Source organism: Copidosoma floridanum, unplaced genomic scaffold (genome assembly GCF_036245765.1).
Source record: "Copidosoma floridanum isolate Cflo_tuat_1 unplaced genomic scaffold, Cflo_Japanese_pri ptg000013l, whole genome shotgun sequence".
Lineage (NCBI taxonomy): Eukaryota > Metazoa > Arthropoda > Insecta > Hymenoptera > Encyrtidae > Copidosoma > Copidosoma floridanum.
Genome location: NW_028321890.1, coordinates 38,484,989 through 38,506,576, shown reverse-complemented (window position 1 = coordinate 38,506,576; position 21,588 = coordinate 38,484,989). Strand labels below are relative to the sequence as shown.

The following is a 21,588-nucleotide window of genomic DNA, read 5'->3' as shown; positions in this document are numbered from 1 at the left end:
TATCTAATGCCACAATGATACGGACTCGATCAAGGCTGCAATGATATCTATTACGTTATAGTGGCTTTTAATGATACTAATACAGTACTGACATGTAAATTGCAAAAATTTTGATGCACATTCAAATGTTGTCATGCGTGATTTTAAAAATATTTATTTTTTTTAATGAAGAATTAAAAATACGATTAGTGGGGAGGGGGAAATTGAATTATAATTCACCGTAAAATTTTAAAACTTGATTAAAATTAAAAATGATCAATACAACATAAGTACAAAAAAATGTTCGAACCGTATAAATACTGGAATCTAAAAATATTTGAAGCCTCCGTAACTGCATACTAATGGATACAAAAACATCAAATCTTTGATTCGATACATGCATGTAATTTAATAGTTAGTTGTTTTAAACTTTGAAATCTTTAATTACATCTAGTTTTATAGAAAGATTTTATTTGTAGTTAAAAAAATATAAAAACCTCTTACTTTTTAATTTAGTTATTTATTATTATTTTTATTTGTGTTTTAAAATTGTCGTATAGATAGGATAAGGCGTTCGTCCCTAGGATTTCTGGGACGAGCGAGGGCTAGGACATTGAAAATGACGGTTATCATCGTCGTGGTTTTCTTAATTTGCTGGACACCGTATTACGTCATGAGCATGTGGTAATGTTATCTATAATCTTAAAGACAAAGAAAAGCTAACAATAATTCAGTTATGAAAATAGTAATAACGATAATGAGATACTTGGTGTTTCGCAGGTACTGGATTGATCAAGATTCCGCAAAAAAAGTCGACATACGCATACAAAAAGGACTGTTTCTTTTCGCCTGCACAAACTCATGCGCGAATCCCGTTGTCTACGGAGCCTTCAACATTCGCAAGGGTAACAAGGTGAGCTAACTTAATTATCTTGCTATCGTAAGCTTATTATTTCGAATTTGTGATGTTTTATGCAACACTTGGTAACATTGGTGATTCGATAAAATTAATATGAAACACACGTACATGCACATAACTCACTTGACATGGAAACTTCTCACCACATTTTCTTCAAGAGTAACCAACTCGTCTTTCCTAATTGATAAACAAAACAAAACAAAAAAAAAAAACAAAAAAGATAACAGGAAAGTCTGCTTTATCACTGCATCGATGCTTTACAGGGGCTCGCGCTTTTAATTAATCGCTTGAATAACAGTCATTAATAATTAATTATTGGTAATTAAAGCATTGTCGCACCGTTTGAGCGAAAAATAAAAAAGCATTTGGAAAAAAATGATGAAATCAGCGATAATTGCTGTTACGTGTACAGTACAGTTAAGAATAGGTTTTCTGTTGCATTGGTTGTAGGCACCGGTACGAGCGCCCACCTTAGAAACACGAGTGACACTCTCGATTAAGCTTCTCGCTTGACGATGTCGCAAAAGCGAAACAAGTGTACAGGCAGATTTTTCTGCAGCACCCGTACTCTGCAGAACTTTCTTCCAGCGGTCACAATTATTGATGACTTTTATCATCGTCTCATTTTTTCACATTTTATGTCAATGAAAAATGCACACACTCGCAGTCAAGAAAGCTTGGTTCACTTATGTCAAATGTACAACGTAATTGCCATCACGTTAACATACTGTATTACTGCGCTTACAAGTATACTTGCATAAAAAAGTAAATAAATAAATGGTGTGGAATTAACATGGAAAGTGGTAACCTATTACAAGGATGGCGAGTTTATGTTGATTCAAAATTAACAAAAAAACCTCAAGATAATTTATCTTCCGATTTTCTTAAATAATGTTTATTGAATCAAAACAATCATGAAACATCATATTCGGTTTCATTTTCGTAATTTTACCTTTAAGAAGAAAAGAAAACATGTACATACGTAATCAGATTTTTTCAACAATGTATATAAAAAGGATTATGATGTAAAAACCCCGAGAGAAAAAAAAATTATTTTGCATTTCAACTTGGTACTTAATAAGTGAAGCATCACATTATGCACGAATCTCACACGATGGAACAGTCACGTCAAGTTACAATAAAACAAGTGTCTTTTATAGGTGACCAGAAAGTGGGACGTTCGCACTCTAAAGTGATCCAGACTTGGGGAAACGACTTTGTATCCAAATAAATACTCATCCCTTACTTTTTTTTTATATATACTGTGGATATATGATAAACTATACATGAATATAATGACATACCTCGGACGATAATTTGTAATTTTCAAGTATTAGTTTAAGTCGGTGTACGAAAAAGTTCTCTCTTAATATTATCACTTTCATGACGGGTTGACATTAAAACGAAAAACAGACAATCGATTACCGTCTAGTGTAAATACGTACTTATATGCATATTCTACATTTAAATGAAAACAATGGTAAAATCGTGAATTGACCCTTCGAGCAAAATAAGAGTTGTTCTAGTCTCGCGTGACCCGAGCGGCGGGCATACATTACAATAAAATTATCATTATTATCTAAGTAAATAACGATGGAGGCAAAAATAGCATCGAAACGTTGTCATATAATTTATTATTTATACAGTCACCAACGAATGATCGTTATGCTTGTATTAACGCCTAGTGCCAAGTATCGTTAATGAATTATCTCATAAGCTAATGTGAATCTCGTTTTATTTATGTGTACATAATATATATATACATACATACATACATATACATACATATATATACTGACATACTTTGCGTTTTTTCTTCACCTTACCGTATTATCTCCTTTCCTGATGAAACTCTTGCTTACGTTTAACGCGTCAGATATAACCCCAATCATCATCTTCGAAGATTAACTTGTAACACACTACTGACAATAAACAACATCGTAAGCGGAATTACCAACTGTTACTAAAATAGTAATAAGTATTACTATTGCAAAACTCGAGGTTACGTATTTAGGTAAAAACGGAACTATATATATATATATATATATATATATATATGTATATACGTAACCATTGACGATGAGTTTAATATCGAGAGTGAGACCAATTGATCGAATAAAGGGGCAATCAATAAGATGAGAAGGAAAAAACGAGACACGACAAGTAGGTATTAAATCCAATAAACGCGGGAACAGAAAAAAAAAAAAAAAAAAAAAGAGAGAAATCGAAGAGTGGCGCGGAGTTCGTAGTAATACAATAATAATAAGAATATATGTGGGTTAAGCTGTACCAACTGGCAACGTCATATTGTGTCCAGGAAGAGTCGGCGAGCCAGCAGAGACTCGTTACGAGCTCGGCCTACGAGTTGGTCCTGCTCGCGTCCTCGTCCCCCAGCAGCTCGCCTGCCGCGCTCGACCGAACGTCGATTGCACGGAAAAAGCTACACAGGCAAGCAGGGGACCCATTCCTGCTTTGAGCTCAAACATAACGAAGGTGAGCTCGTTAACTTGACGCATTTTAATAGAATAATACCTGTAAGTGGGTACACCCACGTAGGACGGCTGCTTATAATCGACCAAATTTAAAATTTTGTTTTTTTTATAATGTTTGGTTTTATTTATTTATTTATTTATTTATTTATTGCTCCTCTGTCGATTTTTCATCCAACTGAACAGAAGTCAAGAATTGCCGAAAGTATACACTTTTGTGTTGAAACTTGACTGTTGCAGAGCAAAAGTGACAAACTCATCATCAACAACAACAACAACAGCAACGTGATGTTCATGTAATACAAGTACAGAAGAAAAAAAATAAATAAATAAAAAAAAAATAAAGTAGGTAAAAGTCATCTCTTTGGACGTGTACTTAAGCTTATTTTTATCGTGTTGTTCGGCAGTCAAGTAAGAAAAAAAAAAAAAAATTACCATAGTGTCGCATGCATTGAAACACATGGTGGAATAATTGTACTCTTGATGCTTGGGTGAGCTTTTTTCCACATAATACGTAGTACTTGCTTATTAAATCAACGTATACATGTCGCGTCTCATAGAAATGATTGTGTCTTGTTTGGTACAATAGATACCTAGTAAACATATCTCCGAAACCTTTCTTTCTTTGATCCTCGATATAGTACACTGCGAATTGCACAGCCACGTAAAGTATAGGTACTACCGGATTAAGAACAAGCGTTTTGTTTGCCGCACAGTGTAGTTAATAGGTATATGATTATCTTGTTACGCGAATATTATACGGTTGAAGCTGTGCAAAGGAGGCGAAAAGAGACGATGATGGTGGTGTCCTTATAAAGGATACGGCTTCCCACGCGACCTGTTACTCGCGAGCGCAAGGCCGATACCACCGATGCGTGGAACGCGCCGCGCCTGAAATTATTCTAATTTTTTTTTCCCCACTCCTTTTGTTCTTGTGTGGAAATTCAGTCACGAAACCTCCGTGATACAATTATTTCACCCCCCCCCTTTTTTTTTTTTTTTTCTATTTGGCACGAAATATGAAAAAATTGTTAGCTCTTTATACCCATTCGTTAGGAAACAGCATATTGTATACGTGATAGTGAAAAAGCTACATTTATTGATGTATCTGTACATACAATAGGTTATTGCAGGGTGCATGATTTTGAGCTTATACATTGTGCGTCGTGTGCGTCATCGTACAGCTGTTCAAGTACTTATTTTAGGAAATAAAGAAAATAAACAACACTCAAAGATTACTCAACGCAAAACTATATATAGAAGTATCGGGACTACGTAGGTATACGTGTGTAGGTACAATAAAATTAGTACATAATAATACGAGATGAATCTTGAGATGTGCCCCTTAAAATTGTCAAATATTTTGGAAAAAACTATAAAGTAGTGCATGCTGCAATGTATATAGTTAAAGGTAAGTTCCAAGGGTAAACGCATAGAAAACGTATATATATTGGACTTACTGACTGTGCCGTGTGATCTCGTAGGTACTTTTTTGGCATAGCAGTAAGGTAAGCACGCGAGATGAAAATCAGAAAAAATACATAAAGAGAGAAATCCCACTGCTCGAACTCACCGTCGTCCTTTCCCACTTTCTTTCTATACCTCTATACGTATTTTTTTTTCCCCCGGGGAAATCTGCTCCGTAATCCGTGCGCATTTACGTGCGATCGTACATAAATTATTGCATCATAAGTTCTTTGTTTATGCAAATGGAAGAAAAAAAAAAAAAAAAAAAAAAAAAAAAAGCCAAGTGGCTCAGTGTACACTTATGATTTCCTCGCGCTCTTTCACACGCACGCACTCATGCAAGCGCGCAAGCTCGACAAGTATACGAACGTCCGCCGGTTAAGTGATATTAATAGATTTCACCGATTTTTTTTTTCCTCGTGAGTATAGGGAATGTTATGGGGTGCAATTTCCATTTTGACGCTCCATTCGCTCGACCAAGTGTAGCTCCTTGAAACAATTATCATAGTCAAAAGTTGATGAGGTTCCTAGAATATATAATATTCCACCTATGTGGTGTAATGTTGGCAACAACGTGGCAATTAACGATCGGGATGTAGGTAAAGATGAAAAAAAAAAGATTGGCAATCTATTCCTTGGCGCACCGTATACGATGAGTGCAGAACAACTGCATTAGGGGCTCTGCACTTTTGTCCTGGAGCATCAAAGTGGGAATATAATATATATATATATATGTATTATGCAGCATATTAGGCATCGTCACATCGAATGAGCAAATCGTGTGCGACCAAAGCAACCGCAAGAGATGGGGAGAAAAAGCGGCCGGTGACGATGATGGGCCATGACGAGGAGAGAGGCCTATATGAGTACCTTATAATATACTCTGGCCCCAAAAATATAAATACCCAAGCATATGAGTATTAAGTATACATACGAGGTAGGCCGTAAGATGTATTTTTGTGAAAACTCGAGGGATACGTGCGATTGCCGCGACGAGGGGAGGGGGTGGTAGGTATATACACGCACTCACACACAAAGTAAAGCCCTGTTGATTGTATGTGTAGGTGTGTATGGTCGTTTGAGAGGAGGAAAGGGCATCCAGCGCTCGTGTCTCGCAAAGCAAGTGTAAAACAGGAAAAAGGAGTTAAGTATATACGGGAGCAGGGACGCGAGCGAGAAAGAGGGAGCTCCATATATAAACTCGTGGTCGTGTGGGCGCCGTATAAAACCGCGCGCGGCCGACCCACCGGCTTCCAGACCACTTGGGTGTACACGACCTAGGTAGTGGCGTCGCGGGATAGTCCTCGCCGAGGCGCACTCCGGATATATATATATATATATATATATCCCTAGTACCTAGACTTGGTACCCTCACTGCTGCGAGAAGGTGGGTGTGCGAGTACTGTGCGCGTCGATCCACGCGATTGTTTGTTTTCATCCGCGGGTAAATTCGAACACTATCCTTCAAACTAATCGATTCGCTGCTGCTGATTACTGGCATTGCTTGTTTTTTTTTTTTTTTTTTTTTAATTCTGTACACAAGAAAGTTGTGCTTGCTCTCTCGTTCTATACTTTTATATTAACACGCAATTACATCGAGTTACTGCATTCCTCAATCGCCACCTAGTGCGCCCATGCCTATATATTATGTGTACCTATACCTAATCATTTTTTACAATTTACACACGCGCTGTGTCCAAAAGGAATCTACAAGTGTAGTGTATTATGTACAACTGGCATGTATCATTCTCTTGAGTGGAACGTGGATGTCTTCGATTCAATTCAATTCAACATTCGCGCTAGTGATTTCCCTCGAGATGAATCAGCCGTTAAGCCTGTAGTATTATTTTATTTCTATACTTTTTTTTTTTTTTTTTTTTTTTTTACTGTTGTTATGGACTATGTAGTTAAAAGTAAGTAACCAAGCCCGGCTTATCTAGTACGCATAAATATGTGTACAAAGTACAAGTTGCGTTCAACTTTGTGGATTTGTTTTCAAATTTTTTTTTTTTTTTCGTATCACGCGGTCAGAGGGAAAAAAACAATTTTCCGTACGTCTTTCTCATTTTCCACTCAACATTTGTAAATATAACGAACACGTAAGTATAGCTGTAAGAGCGTGAAATGTTTATGCTCTGGGTTACTTTGAATGTGGTAACCCGAGTTATATATATATATATAGGTATAGGTATAGGTACACACACACACACACAGACACACGTGTATATGTATATACATAGTAAAACAGCAGAAGCAGCGCAAGCTGTGATTAATTAGGCATATAATTCACGAAAAGAGCCATGAACTGTATTTTGGGTACAGATCGGCCGAGCACATTTCCGGCAAGATGCGAGGCGTCGCCGCGTTCCTGCTCTTCGTGGCGCTCGTCACTATTTCTAGCTCGAGCCTCGCGCCCGACGAGGGTAAGTCAACAAAAAAACTTTTTCTTTCTCTCTCTCTCTCTCTCCTACTCTTCCTCTCTTTTCCTCATTAATGATATAATAATCACATGTATAAGCTTTCGAGTGCGCGTGCGTCCCATGCATGAAAAAAAAAGATTTCGTTCATTCCGAGCTTCTAAGTTTACGCTCGCGTCTACCTCAAAACCACGAAAACGACGACTAGAGCGAACATTTTTTCAGGAGCACCGAAAAATTACCAGTAAATAATTAGCCCCTCTCGTCATCCGTTGCGCAACTGTAAAAGTATACTTACAGTAGTTACTTCGTATACATTTACACTACAATTTTATGTACCTAGACATGTATAGTATATATTCAAACGACAAACGGAAAGACAACAGATCTCGTCACTCGTTTGCCTTCTCCTCCGATCCCCAATACCATAAGATCATGTAAGTACCTATAAGAGTTTGTCGATCGTCTTTCTCCTGTGGCCCCTGATTGTGGCCTGATCGTATCATATGTAAGATTAAGTTATGCATTCGTTATGCGCGTACTTATCACATAACTTTTATGAAACTCGCGCGTGTGCCAAGACGTTCCGATAACTACTTACTTCGGATGACTCGATAAAAGTGTGCATAATAAAATGAGGTATGGCCTGAAAAATCGTAATGGATCATCATGTCGAAGTGCACGTCAGCGTTTTTATTAAATGTAGTTGTGAACAAAAAAAAAAATTAATCATAATAAAAAAGAAAACCTAATTATAAAAGTAATATGTACCTGTATAGCGTTTACTATATTTAAAAAAAGAAAAAAAAAAAAAGAACTAGATTAAAAAGGGGGAGGAGTTATTATTGGAGCATTTATCGAGCTCTCTGATGCAAAGCATTATAATGCCAGCTTGCTTGGTTTTCGTACAAAGTGGTTGTGCACAGTGGTAGATACACCACCTATATACCTGTCGACTCTTGGTCTCCTCGATTCTGACGTATTGCGAGTCGGAAACCCGTCCTACAATGTGACTTGTCTCTCGAGAAGGAAAAACCGAGTGTGAGTATATCTGCCGAGAGCACATGAGACGCCGGGTCAGTCAACTCGACACATGTGGATGGATACCTATATACCTACCTATGCTCTGCTTATAAATACATATACTTGTTTAGTGCGATCCTATTGTATTGTTACCCATAGGCGTGCAACATATTATAATATACTGCTTCGTTGTTTTATAACAAATGTACCTAACACGTGCGCGCGTGGGTGTAATCACTCGGATTCAGAAATTTTTATAGCAATAAAAAATCGATTTACCTACTTTGTTGCACTCATTGTTATAAAAAAAAGGACGTAACGATCATGCAAACATTGGTCCCAATGAGTAACTATGTTTCATACAAAATTCCTAAAAAGTGGATTTGCGCGCTTTTATACTGACAAGAACCAATTTTCAATATAGATATACATCGCATAAGTGAAGAAAGCCGCTCAACTAGACAAAGCCATTTTGATTCTGGCGACTTGAACCATTCTTTTTTTTTACTTTTTTTTTTTTGTATTTTCACAAGCACTTTTTTTTACTGTCCCAATTTCCAATCAAGTATTAGGTTATTCTTACGTTTTTGCGCGTGGTGTTCACATTAAAAAAAAAAAAAAAAAACTCATTGTATTTCATAACCAAACTTTAAACGTGTTAATTTAAAATCATTATTTTTTTAAATTTATTTATTAAATCCCGCGACGACTGATGTTTAGATACACTACAGTATAGTAATAAACAAAAAAGACACCTTTCATACCATATATGTATCAACTAAAAAATTGAAGTTTTTTACGCTGACCAAACGATTTCAACTAAAATTATATATCACTGAATTCGACAAAGTTACTTCAACTGCTTTAATCAAATAAAAATGTACTTTATTTGAGATGGAATATGTAAAATTTTAAATTTTCTCGTAGTGCACTTGAAATAGCAAAGTAACACAATGTTTTAAAAATATGCTGATGACGATTATATAATTATTCATTATTATTTGGGTGTTAAAAGAACTAACGAAAAGTCTAGAGGAAGCCCTGATGGACGACAAGTTTGCCATCGCTGTGAATCACTTCAAGTCGAGAAAAAAGCCAATAAACAGCATCGAGACGTTTTTCGCAGCCCAACACCCGAATTCAAAATTCAAGTTCGTTCTCATGATCGACAGACGGTCCAGGAGAGGTAGGTGATCACAATGGTGGGATAAATATGAACAACAACGACGACAATGATGATCCCAACTGTTGCAGTTATCGTGGAAGAAGTCGAGGATAAGCAGTCACACCGGGAGCACCTGGTCGCCGACAGCTTGAACATCGCCGAGCCCTTTAGGAGCATAGTATTGGTGGTGAGCCAACGGCCGCTGGCCGCCAAGGTCGAGATCTACATCGACTGTGCGCGCCAGGGCGAGCTCGTCCTCAGGAGGAGTCCCAGACAGATGGCTCTAAGTACCGGCGACTTGCAGCACCTCGAAGTGGTAAGACTATATTACACACACACAAAATATTATACTATTAAACATTATATTATCAACGCCTACACTCACAGGTGATCTCCAGTTTTTTTTACTGTCTCCAAGTACAAAACCATTAATTGCGTCGTCTAACGGCCCACTATGACAAATATGTATTCAAGTACTACTTAAGAGCTAAAATGAGCGAGTGCATTGTTCCATTACAGCGGCGCGCAATCTTGATCATTGGGCATTGATCTTATTTTACCGCGGGTGAGCCAGACCGGAAATTACCTTCCTACTGCAACGATCGTTATTATTATGTTAATACTTATATACTAACTCTCATTAGCCACCCACCCTGGGTATGATTAAAATTTTACGCTTCAACTATAACTTAAAGAGGTATAAGTGTTACCTTAGCTTGTTATAGCATTTATCAATAGTAGCAATTTTTTTTTTTTTTTTCCGACGCGTCAGTTCAAAGTAAACTCGAGTCACCGTAGTGTAAGATATATAACTAACGATGAAACGCTATAGTCACAGTGAGCTCGCGCAATGGGTAAAACAATTTGTACCCGACAAGGGCAAGCTGTACTCGCTCTTCTGCGGCTCTCTCGTTACGTCGCGCTTATCGCACCTCCGAATCGTCCAACTATTTCGCCATCGCATCAAGCAGCTTTACTATTATTCCAAGGCCATTGGCATCCCACGACTATTATTTACAAGTATTACTTTTTTTTTGCTTCGATGGTCCAATAGGCTACTGCTGCTTCTTCTTTTACCGTATATAGGTAAATTATATGCTCGGCCATCCGTGGGACGGGGTATCGCCAAATACGGCGCTCGCGAACCTGCACGCGCGGCTAATGGGTATGCGCGTACATTAACTCAAACTATTCGCCGCGTAGCGCGTATCACGTAATTATACCAATGTCCCCCTTTTTTTCATTTAATTATTATTTTACTCGGTAAAGTGTGGGGCAAGCATTATTATGTTGAAATTAATTTAATTCTATTTTTATCGAGCCCCTGGTGTATGTATTATAGAAGACCGAGGTTACGCATATTGTGTTCAGTATTTGACCAACTGTAGATTACTTGAATTTTAGTACCGAAAGCTCATGTTACTTCATTATTCGACAACATTAATCGCAAATATTGGGAGTGATCCGAATTTCTACATCTAAATAATCAAAGTTACATATTTGACATGTAGGTATACCAGTAGTATATAATGTATAGTAAAACGACCCATCAAAAACGCATTACGCATAATCTATGCGTTAAAAGAGCTTTGATGTACTTATGTGTGTGTGAGTGGGTACATGCAAAACGGTATAGTAGACGGCAAAATAATGATGCATAATGTCCTCGTTTGTTACGCAATTACCTACCTACCTACCCGATGTCAAATTGGCTCGATGACAAGTACAGGTGGTTATTAATCAAGTAACGAATAGCTTCGTACCTAATACTAATGTACGTATCGACTCTGTTGCATTAAGGAGTCATTGGTGATGAGCACAACTTATTCTTTCTTCAACAACAAAACTGTTTCAAATTTAGAAGAAAAATCAAGTTACACCTACTGATTTCGCTTGTGTTGAGAAAGGCCAGAGATTTTTAAATCGAAAAACGGTGTATCTTCAGAAAACCTCTTATTTAAGTTTACACGTTGATTTGTTACCTAACGAGACCCTTAAATAAAAATCTTGCAATGAGTTACGTTTTGGTTTTGAAAGCAATTCAGAGAGTTTTTTTTCTTTAATTTTATAAAATTTGACAAATTATTGAAATGTAATATCATAAGGATCCATGTGGAAAAAAAAGGATATTTTGAAATTATAGGACCGTCGTCTTAATTAAGACGCATTCATTCACATCAATTTGATCAATATGCATGTATTAGGTTACATGTATGCATTGATAAATAAAAATCTACAGACAACACAACAGCGAGAGTGGACAATTTTAGTAAAAATAGGTAGATCAACTAATAAAAAAAAAAAAAAAAAAAAAAAAAAAAAAAAAAAATCAAAACTTTCCAACTTGCTTCATGCCTATAGCTGTACACATTTACCGACGAGAAAATCAGTTTCAATGTAGATTCGCGTATAAATCACTGCCCACCTGCGTTGCATTTGCGATTAAAAAATGTTTTTCTATCTTGGGAATTGAATTCGCTGCGACACGCACATTATTTAAGATACGCGGGAAAGATTTTTTCAGAAATTTCAATGCGTCTTATTCATATACACGTGACTGGAAAGGGCGACGAAACACGCATTAGTTACTCACGCCCCCGGGAACGGTCATGTATGAAAAATGGTATCGTCGTCATGAATGGATGTGGACTGTTTCAAAGTACCTATGTTTATCAAAGATAACATTATTAAGCCTAAAAACACAGTGGACAATTTCCTGTCAAATTTCATATACTCGATGGCAGAGCCTCAACTATGTTTATCGAAGACCTTTGCCGATTTCTTCTTACATATAAGCTTTTGCATTTCAAAGTTAAAAAAAAAAATGAATATTATTCTTGTATTTACGCAGTTTCGGGAGCGGAGGTACAGAGTCAGGATTTACGGTGAATCCGAGATCGAAGAGGCGGTGCGCAAAGAAAACTGTGGGGCCACGTCTCTGGACGACGTGGATCACCACCAACACCACGACCTCAACAGTTCTGCCAATTCGACGAGGGTAAGACGAAGGGGCGACATTCCCGGCGAATTTCCGGCTCTTGTCGACCCAAACGGTACGTAGTACATATAATTCAAGTAAGCTATCAGTATTTTGATGATCAAGGGACATTTGGCGTTTTTCATGAAGGCTGCTACACCGATGAGATGATGGCCAAGACCTTGAACCTCCTCATCGACGCCATAAAAAAAATGTGGACGAAACTCGACTCGAACGTAAGTTCTGCGCATCGGACCAGTTACGTATACATATTTATTTTCGTAACGCATGTACTTGTTGCAGCTGGTCGAGACGAAGCGCATCAGAGAGTTGCTGGAAAATTGTGCCGCCTGCCACGAAAAACCAACACGTAAGTGACCATTGTCTAAGAAAAAGACTATTGAAACCAGGGCAATTTTTTTTTCTACTAGGTATGTACCCATCGAAACCGCAATTTGACCAACCATTGGAATGTAAAAATTTGCTCAAGTACAAAATGAATACTCGTAGCACAAGCCTGTACCTATACGATTGTATAAATATACCCATGCGTATGCCCGTATAGTTTAGATTATTTATGCGTAGTATAGTATTGTACGAGTATGAACCGTATATGCTTGCAATGCTTGTTGTACGAGGGATGGTTTTTGCAGCTCCGCCGCCGCCGCCTCGCAGCTGCCGGTACAATTCGCCGTGTTTCCCGGGGGCAGAGTGTCGCGATGGACCCGCGGGGCCTCAGTGCCTGCGCTGCCCTACCGGCTACTACGGCGACGGGCGCAATTGCCGCAGGTACCCCGGCTGTACCGACAATCCTTGCTTCGAGGGGGTCGACTGCATGGACACCGCCACTGGCTTCACGTGAGTTGGTCGCATCATAAATTAGCGCGTCTCATTTTTTATTGGGTGTATAAAAAACGTATACCTATGTATAATTTATAATATCATCCATTTTTTGGGTTAACAATTACTTGTTGGTTTTGTCCCTAAAAAAACTCGCGGCATGTATAATATACAACTCGATTAAAATTGTGAATAATCGAACATCAATTGAACTATGACTTTTGGCTGAAAGAGGGGGTCAAAAGCTCTTTTGTTCGAAGTGCGTCGGTTGAGGTGGACAAGTAATGTGTTGTCCGAAAGGTGGCAAGGATTTTAACATAAAACACATATACTTACTTACCTGATGTATTTATCGGCTCGGGAGAAGAGTAAAGCGCGCAAAAAGAGTGTAGGTACTTATGTATACCCATATTGAAACGTGTGCCAATTTGATTGAAGGTGCGGTCCCTGTCCGCGCGGCTACACGGGCAACGGGCAGCACTGCGAGCGGATAAACGGGTGCCAGCCGAACCCGTGCTTCCCCAACGTGGGCTGCACCCAACAGAGCGTCCCGCCGTACTATCGCTGCGGTGGCTGTCCCACCGGGTACACCGGCAACGGGCTCAACTGCATGCGCGAGGACGAATGCGACCTCGCCAAGCCCTGCTGGCAGGGCGTCCGCTGCTACAAGTTCGACACCGGATACAGGTAAGTTGCATGTTTACTCTCCACCTCGCCCCTCCCATCTCAAGATTAATAGGTATATAATATATTTGTTTTCCTATATTGCAAGCGACCGAGTACTTATAAGTACCAATTATTGGCTCCTTTTGTTTTTCCTCGGCCGTGTAGGTGCGACTCTTGTCCGGAGGGTATGACCGGCAACGTGTCGGAGGGCCGGGGTGTAGATTACGCTCGCACCCATCGCCAGTTCTGCCACAGGATAGATCCGTGCGGTGACGACAACGGTGGCTGCGTCGACAACTCCGACTGCTTCAACTCCGAGGTGACTTGCACTTGAGCACGGGTTATACTTAATTGCTTACGAGAATAAAAATTAACGCGATGACGAGTATACCCAAGTAGGTACTGACTCAGCCGCGCAATAATATCGGACACTTTATACGCTCACACGTGTCTACGGGTAACATATACCCATAACCTATCCACGACTCTTACTTTTACAATGCATACACACATCTATACTTTACACGCACACGCATATATAAATTATTTATTATTACTCTATTATAATGGTATGCACGGTGTACAGATTATGATCATTAAAAAAAAATAGTTTTCCCTGCGTGCACGGGCAGTATTGTATCATAAATTTCAGCTAGGTTACACTTATGCATATATTTATACGTTATTTTTATGGCCATTCGAAATCTATGCACATTTATGCGGAAGACTAATCAAACGCATCAAAGTTACCGTAATTCTATTCATCTTTTATTAAATATAATTTTCTAACCAGAGTTACAATCTAATATATAATATTTGTTATTTATTGCTCCACTTACTACTATTATTATTACATAAGTATACACGTAAACTCTTATGTTTTACTTATTCCTTACGATTTTAAACGTCATCTTATTTACCTTCATACTCACGTTCAACAATAAACACCAAACCGAAATATGTATAAGTATATAAGTGGACACTGTTTCATTTTTCTGTCTCTCTATCTATCCATTTCCAACTCTACAGCAGAATCTATTTGAAATTAATTAGTAAATAGCTAATTCTATTAACAAGTGTATACATATATAAGTATGATGCACTCGTACACCTATAATGAATTAGCTCCTGAAACAGTTATGCGTTGTAAAATTTGTAATACGTATAACATGAAAAATAAAACAACGCTCGTTTACTTGCAAAACTGAGTAATAATTCGCGTAATCCAAGTACTGAAATGAAATTCGCTCGTGGTAAATAGCCACGTGGCACATAAGTAGTACGACAAACATAAAAAAACTTGAACGTCATCAAATGAAGGAAGTGAGTACTTAAAAATTTAAATTTTCTCTTTGATTTAAGTCTTTCAAGTCTCTGTATGAGAACATTAACTTACTATGTTGTGTGATTTTCTATACTTGTCCTCATTTTCACTCTGTTAAGGCTAGGTTTAAAGGTAAGCAAAGTTTGCTGATATATTGTATAAAAATGCTCATTTAGCCGTAATATTAAAGTTCTACTGGGTCATGGGAAAAAAAAAAAAAAAAAAAAAAAAAATTAAATACCGAGAACGACTTATTCGAGGATACGATCAAGACTCCACAGAGTAAGTGTATACGCGTGCCCAAGTGACGTATACAATATATCGACAAGCGTAACGAGAGGAGACATGCTGAGCCGATGTGGTCCAAATTTTAACGAAGGAAAGTGTAAAAGAATATTTTCTCAGGGAACAGCCAGGTGCGGTGCATGCAAAACTGGTTTCATCGGCAATCAAACAATAGGCTGCCACCCAATTACACACGACGTCTGCCCCGATGGTATTACAAGGTGTGATCAACATGCAGACTGCATCTGTGTCGCTCTCGATCAGTACTCTTGCAGGGTAATCATCACTCATACTCTCTCGATATTCTTTTTATTTTTGTTGTTGTTGTTGTTGTTGTTGTTGTTGTTGTTGTCGTCGTGGCTATTTTTGTCCTTGCTGTTGTCGACATTATCGGTAATAATTTTATGATCTACAAATAATCACGATTCGTAATCACAGCTTGAGTTTGAACGCTGAGGGGATCTGAGCAGTCATTTGCAAACATACCTATATTTAGATTTGGAATAGACAAAAAGTTATTGGCAACATATATTAAAAAAAAAAAAAAAATTTATATGGATTTATCAACTAGAGACTTCAATAGTTTTCCACCAACGAAATGCTTTTTTTGATCAACTTTTAATGAATTTTTACTTAAAAACCAGACTTTAACGAGTTACGAGCCATACTTATTAAATACGACAATGGCGATGCATTTAGATCAGGTTGGCAGTTCATCGACAAGATGGATTACAAAACTGGCAAAAAGTCGAGCTTTCAACGCACGAATGAGCAAATTAAATTTTGATGTGCAAGTAGGTAGAAAAGATTAAAAAACTTTTCGTAATGTTATCTGTAACTTTTTTTTCTTCTTTTTTTTTTTTTTTTTCTTCATAACTACTCATTTGTTGTAATTCCAAATAAATTAATTTAAAAAAATTAAATAAATAGCATTTCGGTTTGAGGCAAATAAAGTCGAGGTTTTCCTTACGGAGGTGATGGTGGCTGCTCGGACCCCCTCGGCGTCGCCCGTACCACAAGCCGCATTTGGTTTTCACGAGTTAACTACAAATCGTAAGTACCATCAAACTTTCACAATAATTATTAATCTGCAATAAGTACCGCGTTTACATTGTATAAGTAAATCAATGAATCGCTAGTGATTTTCGGCGTCTATCGAACGGAACAAAACTTGGCCCTCCGCGAAATCCTGGCGCGACACACGGCAATAGCGACCACAACACCCTATTATAGACATGCATTCAGGTAAAAAAGAAAAAAAAAAAAAAAAAAAAAAAAAAAGAGAAAAACCATATGTTGTGTGGACCATTGTAGTGCAACGTCGGCTGGGCGGGCGACGGCCAAAGTTGTGGCACCGACTCGGACAGCGACGGCTACCCGGACGATAGTCTCGATTGTCAGGACCAACGCTGCCGAGCCGACAACTGCCCAAAGACACCAAACAGCGGCCAGGAAGACGCGGATGCCGACGGCCTCGGCAATGCCTGCGACGACGATGCCGATAACGACAACGTGCTCAATCTATCGGACAACTGTCCACTGGTCCCCAACAGCGACCAAGCGGATAGCGATCGGGAGGGTCCGGACGATGTGGGCGATGTCTGTGACAATTGTCCGTACGTCAAGAACAGGGACCAGCACGATACGGACGGCGACGGTCTCGGGGACGCCTGCGACGACGACATCGACGACGATGGTACGTATTGTATGGCATTGAGACATGCAGTGGATTCTTGAATTTGGTAGTTCTACTTGGAGGAAAAAAAAAAAAAAAAATCATACTCGAACAATTGCGGCAGGTGTGCCCAACGACGAAGACAACTGCGTCAAGACTTGGAACGAGGATCAGTTGGATACCGATCGGGACGGTATTGGCGACGTGTGCGACAATTGCCCGCGAAGCCCGAATCCAGATCAGGCGGACGAGGACGGGGATCGGGTGGGCGACGTCTGCGACAACAACACCGATCGAGACAAAGACGGGATTCAGGATGACATCGACAACTGCATCAACGATCCGAATCCCAGCCAGACGGACTCGGACAACGATGGGATCGGAGACGAGTGCGACGACGACGCGGACAACGACGTTGTTCCCAACGAGCGTGACAATTGCCCTTACGTGGCGAATCCCGATCAAGCGGATACAAACAGTGAGTTTTGTCCCATCGGTTATACCCAACCCCTTGATCCATGATCAATACCTGCTACTGGCTTTTGCGCGACTCACAGACGACGGTATCGGCGATGCCTGTTACGACGACAATGACAACGATCAGGTGGCCAATCTCGTGGACATTTGCCCGAACAACAGCCGAGTTTGGGCTACGGATTTCCGCAAGTACGACACCATCGCTCTCGATCCCTACGGCAAGACTCAGGAGGATCCCATTTGGGAAATACACCACAACGGCTCGGAGATCTACCAGACGATGAACAGCGACCCCGGAATCGCCGTGGGTAAATAAATACGCATGAATAACTATACAACTACAAAATTTGCACATCGTTGTCACATCTATAACGCGATGCGCGTATGTTGTATGTTTGAACGACAAGGATTGGATAGCTTCAGCGGGGTCGATTTCGAGGGCACGTTCTTCGTCAACACAGACATTGACGATGACTACGTTGGCTTCGTATTCTCTTACCAAAACACCCGGCAATTTTACACGGTGATGTGGAAAAAGGTTTTGCAAACTTACTGGGAACCAAAACCGTTTCGAGCTGTTGCCGAGACCGGGATCCAACTGAAGCTCGTCGATTCGAAAACCGGCCCTGGGGAAATCATGCGCAACAGCCTCTGGCACACGGGCAACACTCGCGAACAGGTTCGCCAACTTTTTGATCAATTCCAATGTACCTACTTACTTACGCGAAGCCACACAATAACTATAATGTAGATTACTTGAGCGTAAAATTTATCGTATGATAAAAGATCGACTTGTTAAATGTGATTGTATACTAGGTTAAACTGTTGTGGAAAGATCCGCGTAAGGTCGGCTGGAAACAGTACACGTCATACAGGTGGCGATTGATCCACAGGCCGAGGATCGGTTTGATTAGATTGTGGATATACGAGGGACAAAGACTCATTGCCGATTCTGGTAATCATTTCGACTCGACTCTGAAGGGCGGAAGACTCGGTGTCTTTGCATTTTCGCAGCAAATGGTCCTCTGGTCGAATCTCAGATATTCGTGTAAAGGTGAGCCAAAAATGAAAATTTTACATACCGATTTTTTTTTTTTTTTTTTTTTCTAATCGCAAGAGTTAAGTTTATATAAATGTGTCGAGAGAATGCAATTTTAAAATCAGTATCAAATAACTTTCAACTGTTTATTAATTGAACGGCACAGTTGTAACTTACACACCCATTAATCTTTTTTTAATTTTTACTTGATTTGCAGAAACTGTTCCTTACGAGGTGTACCGCACACTGCCTCCGAATATACAGACACTCGTACATACCGACTACAATCGTCCGTGAGCCAACGCACAATCTTTCGGCCAAGTATAACTTCTCTCTGACGTCGTTGCCCAAAAGACAATTTTACACTTACTTGGTAGTGCCGTTCGCAGCCCACCATGCAACTTATTGAGAGGGCAAATCCAAACAAACTCATGCATACGCATATATAATATATATGCGTATACCTGAGTTTGCCGATACACAATATAAATTTTGGTCTGATGGCTAACGATAATGATATCGTTTTAATCGAGTGCACTAGGAGCTACGTGTGAGATGAGTGACAAGGACATTTCATGTTGTTTTGTACATTTTTTTTCCAAAGAAATTTATTTTTATTCGAAGGTAAAAAATAATAGAGGAACAAATAATCAGGAGTGACATTTTGTAAAATAGGTAAAAAAAAAAAAAAGGTGTATACCTAATGCATCTGCGAGTGTTTAACGTAAACATAAGAAAATCCTCGAGGGGTTGACGTACAACATTTTACAATGTTTCATCGAGTATCACTCGATTGTTTTCCCTTTGTATAGTTTTGCTCAGCGTTGAATCAATGTCAAAAAAAAAAAATCAACCATTGGAATAACAATAATAAAAGAAGATGGCGAAAGAAAAAAATCAAGAAAACTTGATTGATCGATTACAATAATGCGAAAACCTGAGTGATTGAAAGCTTAACGAGGCGTTTGACGCAGAAAATGTTATAATATTGGTATCAATTCTCATACATCTGTTCTCTCTATTCTTAATTGTATTATTGTTTCTCGCCTTGCTAAAATATGTAACTGACTACGCATAATGGAATCGCAGTAAGTTGAAATTGACGCAGACAGTCTTCTTGCAACGCTTGCTCCCCTGACACCTTATTTTAATGTCATCTGGGTTGATTTTTTTTTTTCTTTCTTTCTCGTACAACTTGAAAATATCGAAAAAAGAAAAAATTGTCCCTCTTATGATATCATTTTGCAGAATCAGTCATCCCATACTATTTTATTAAGGTAATACTTATCTTAGACAGTACAACGTTAAACGCCGAGGGCACATAATATGAGAAAACAAAATTTTGCCCCATTGTATCTTTATTTACGCTTCTTGTGTCATCATGTGCGCCATACACGTGACTTTTCAAGTCACGTGATAACACCACGCATCGCAAAGTCTGCTAGCATGTTATCGTATAACCATTTTATTTTTATAACAGTATACATGTAGAGTATAGTATGTCATTCTTCATATTTTTCGGACTGTTTTTGTATAATTTTGTAAGTATCTTGACTGCGTTTACATGAAATTGTGCGACGAATGATAATATATATATATTTATATAATATTAACGTTACGTATAAATATGATCTATTTGAAATAAACAATTAATCTTATAACTTTTTTTCCTTGCGCTTAACTATGTACACTAAAATCGATTTTATTTAATCATTACAATGTGTTTGTGATTTTTCTTTTTGAAATATTTTATCTTTCGTGTTTTAATATACATATATAGGATGCTTGCACCAATCCTACATATCATATATCAATGCAAATGCACAAAATCGATAAATCGGCGTGCCCTTGCCGCAAGACTGGCCGGTCGTCTAATACTTGACGTCGAACAGGAGCACCTGGCAGTGTTTACACTTAAATCGCAATATTTATGGTATAAGACTTTGAATATATATTTATTTGATCTTTTCTTTGCTAGGGCAGTCAGTCGCGAGTTTAATTTTTTTTTTTCTCATTTTAACTTTTAATGAACGGCTGCTACCCTACTTTTCGTCTACGACTGGAAATGGTATTGAAATTAATTTCAGACCTTGCATTAAGGAATACATAGAATCAGAATTACTGTTATTACTATTATTGTTAATAATTATTATTAATTATAATTGGTACTATGTGCGATCAGTGGCAACTTTCTCAACTTGTTTATGTACAAATAAAAATTAATTAAAAATTCAAAAAGTCTCAATAATTCAACCAGCAGAGACATTCGAATCGACGTAAAGTGACGTGTATGCTTCTTAAATCTTATTATTTCAAAACTTTAAAAAGTGTAATTTTTCTTCAATAAATGAAAATTTTTATTTATCCACCGTTTTCAGTCTCTTCTAAGCATGTATTTTATTTTATTTATTTTTTTTGTTTTTCAATTTTTCAATTTTACGGTCAAGACATATATTCACACTTACACGAATACACCGCCACCCGCAAGGTTGTTAGATTTTCTTAGACTTTCACCAAGCTTTCGTAGATTTTAATTAATTTTATTGTATATCTTTATACTATCTGTGCTCAAAACCATCTGAAAATTTCATATAGTTGAGTGACATTCGAAAAGTCAATAAATTTCACAATAAGTAATTATGTACGGCATTAATTTAAAATCGTACGTCCGCTTGGACAATTCACATTGATATGTGCAGAAAACGCATAGAGAAACTTTCGATGTGATAGTTGGGCCTTGCTCCATTAGTTTTTTTTTTTATTATTATTATTTTTTTTTTTTCTTAATGGAAATTAATTTTTTTTTTTTTTTTTTTGAAGCAAAAAAATAATGTTTTTTTTGTCTG

At 38.3% G+C, this 21,588-nt stretch overlaps 2 protein-coding genes across 5 annotated transcripts in view; both read left to right on the top strand.

The window, feature by feature from the left end:
- Positions 1-2,577, top strand: part of AkhR (Adipokinetic hormone receptor) — a 47,645-nt gene extending 45,068 nt beyond the window's left edge. For 3 of the 4 annotated variants that reach the window (XM_014349741.2, XM_014349743.2, XM_014349742.2), the window contains 3 exons: positions 540-663; positions 760-892; positions 1,349-1,607. In XM_014349741.2, the coding sequence (XP_014205227.1) occupies positions 540-663; positions 760-892; positions 1,349-1,411 (320 nt within the window). In that variant the 3' untranslated portion in view covers positions 1,412-1,607. Of the gene's footprint in view, positions 1-539; positions 664-759; positions 893-1,348; positions 1,608-2,058 lie in introns of those variants that run through there. The other variant, XM_014349744.2, reaches the window with a different exon arrangement.
- A 3,594-nt stretch (positions 2,578-6,171) lies between these two features.
- On the top strand, positions 6,172-19,367 carry Tsp (Thrombospondin). Its single transcript, XM_014349778.2, has 17 exons — positions 6,172-6,241; positions 7,177-7,277; positions 9,310-9,480; positions 9,549-9,775; positions 12,311-12,512; positions 12,587-12,672; positions 12,740-12,806; positions 13,090-13,294; positions 13,715-13,963; positions 14,108-14,261; positions 15,672-15,827; positions 16,866-17,247; positions 17,351-17,704; positions 17,784-18,011; positions 18,111-18,382; positions 18,520-18,757; positions 18,960-19,367. Exons 2-17 carry the CDS (start codon positions 7,202-7,204, stop codon positions 19,037-19,039), a joined length of 3,147 nt encoding a protein of 1,048 aa, XP_014205264.2. The 5' UTR covers positions 6,172-6,241; positions 7,177-7,201; the 3' UTR covers positions 19,040-19,367.
- Positions 19,368-21,588: the final 2,221 nt, after the last annotated feature.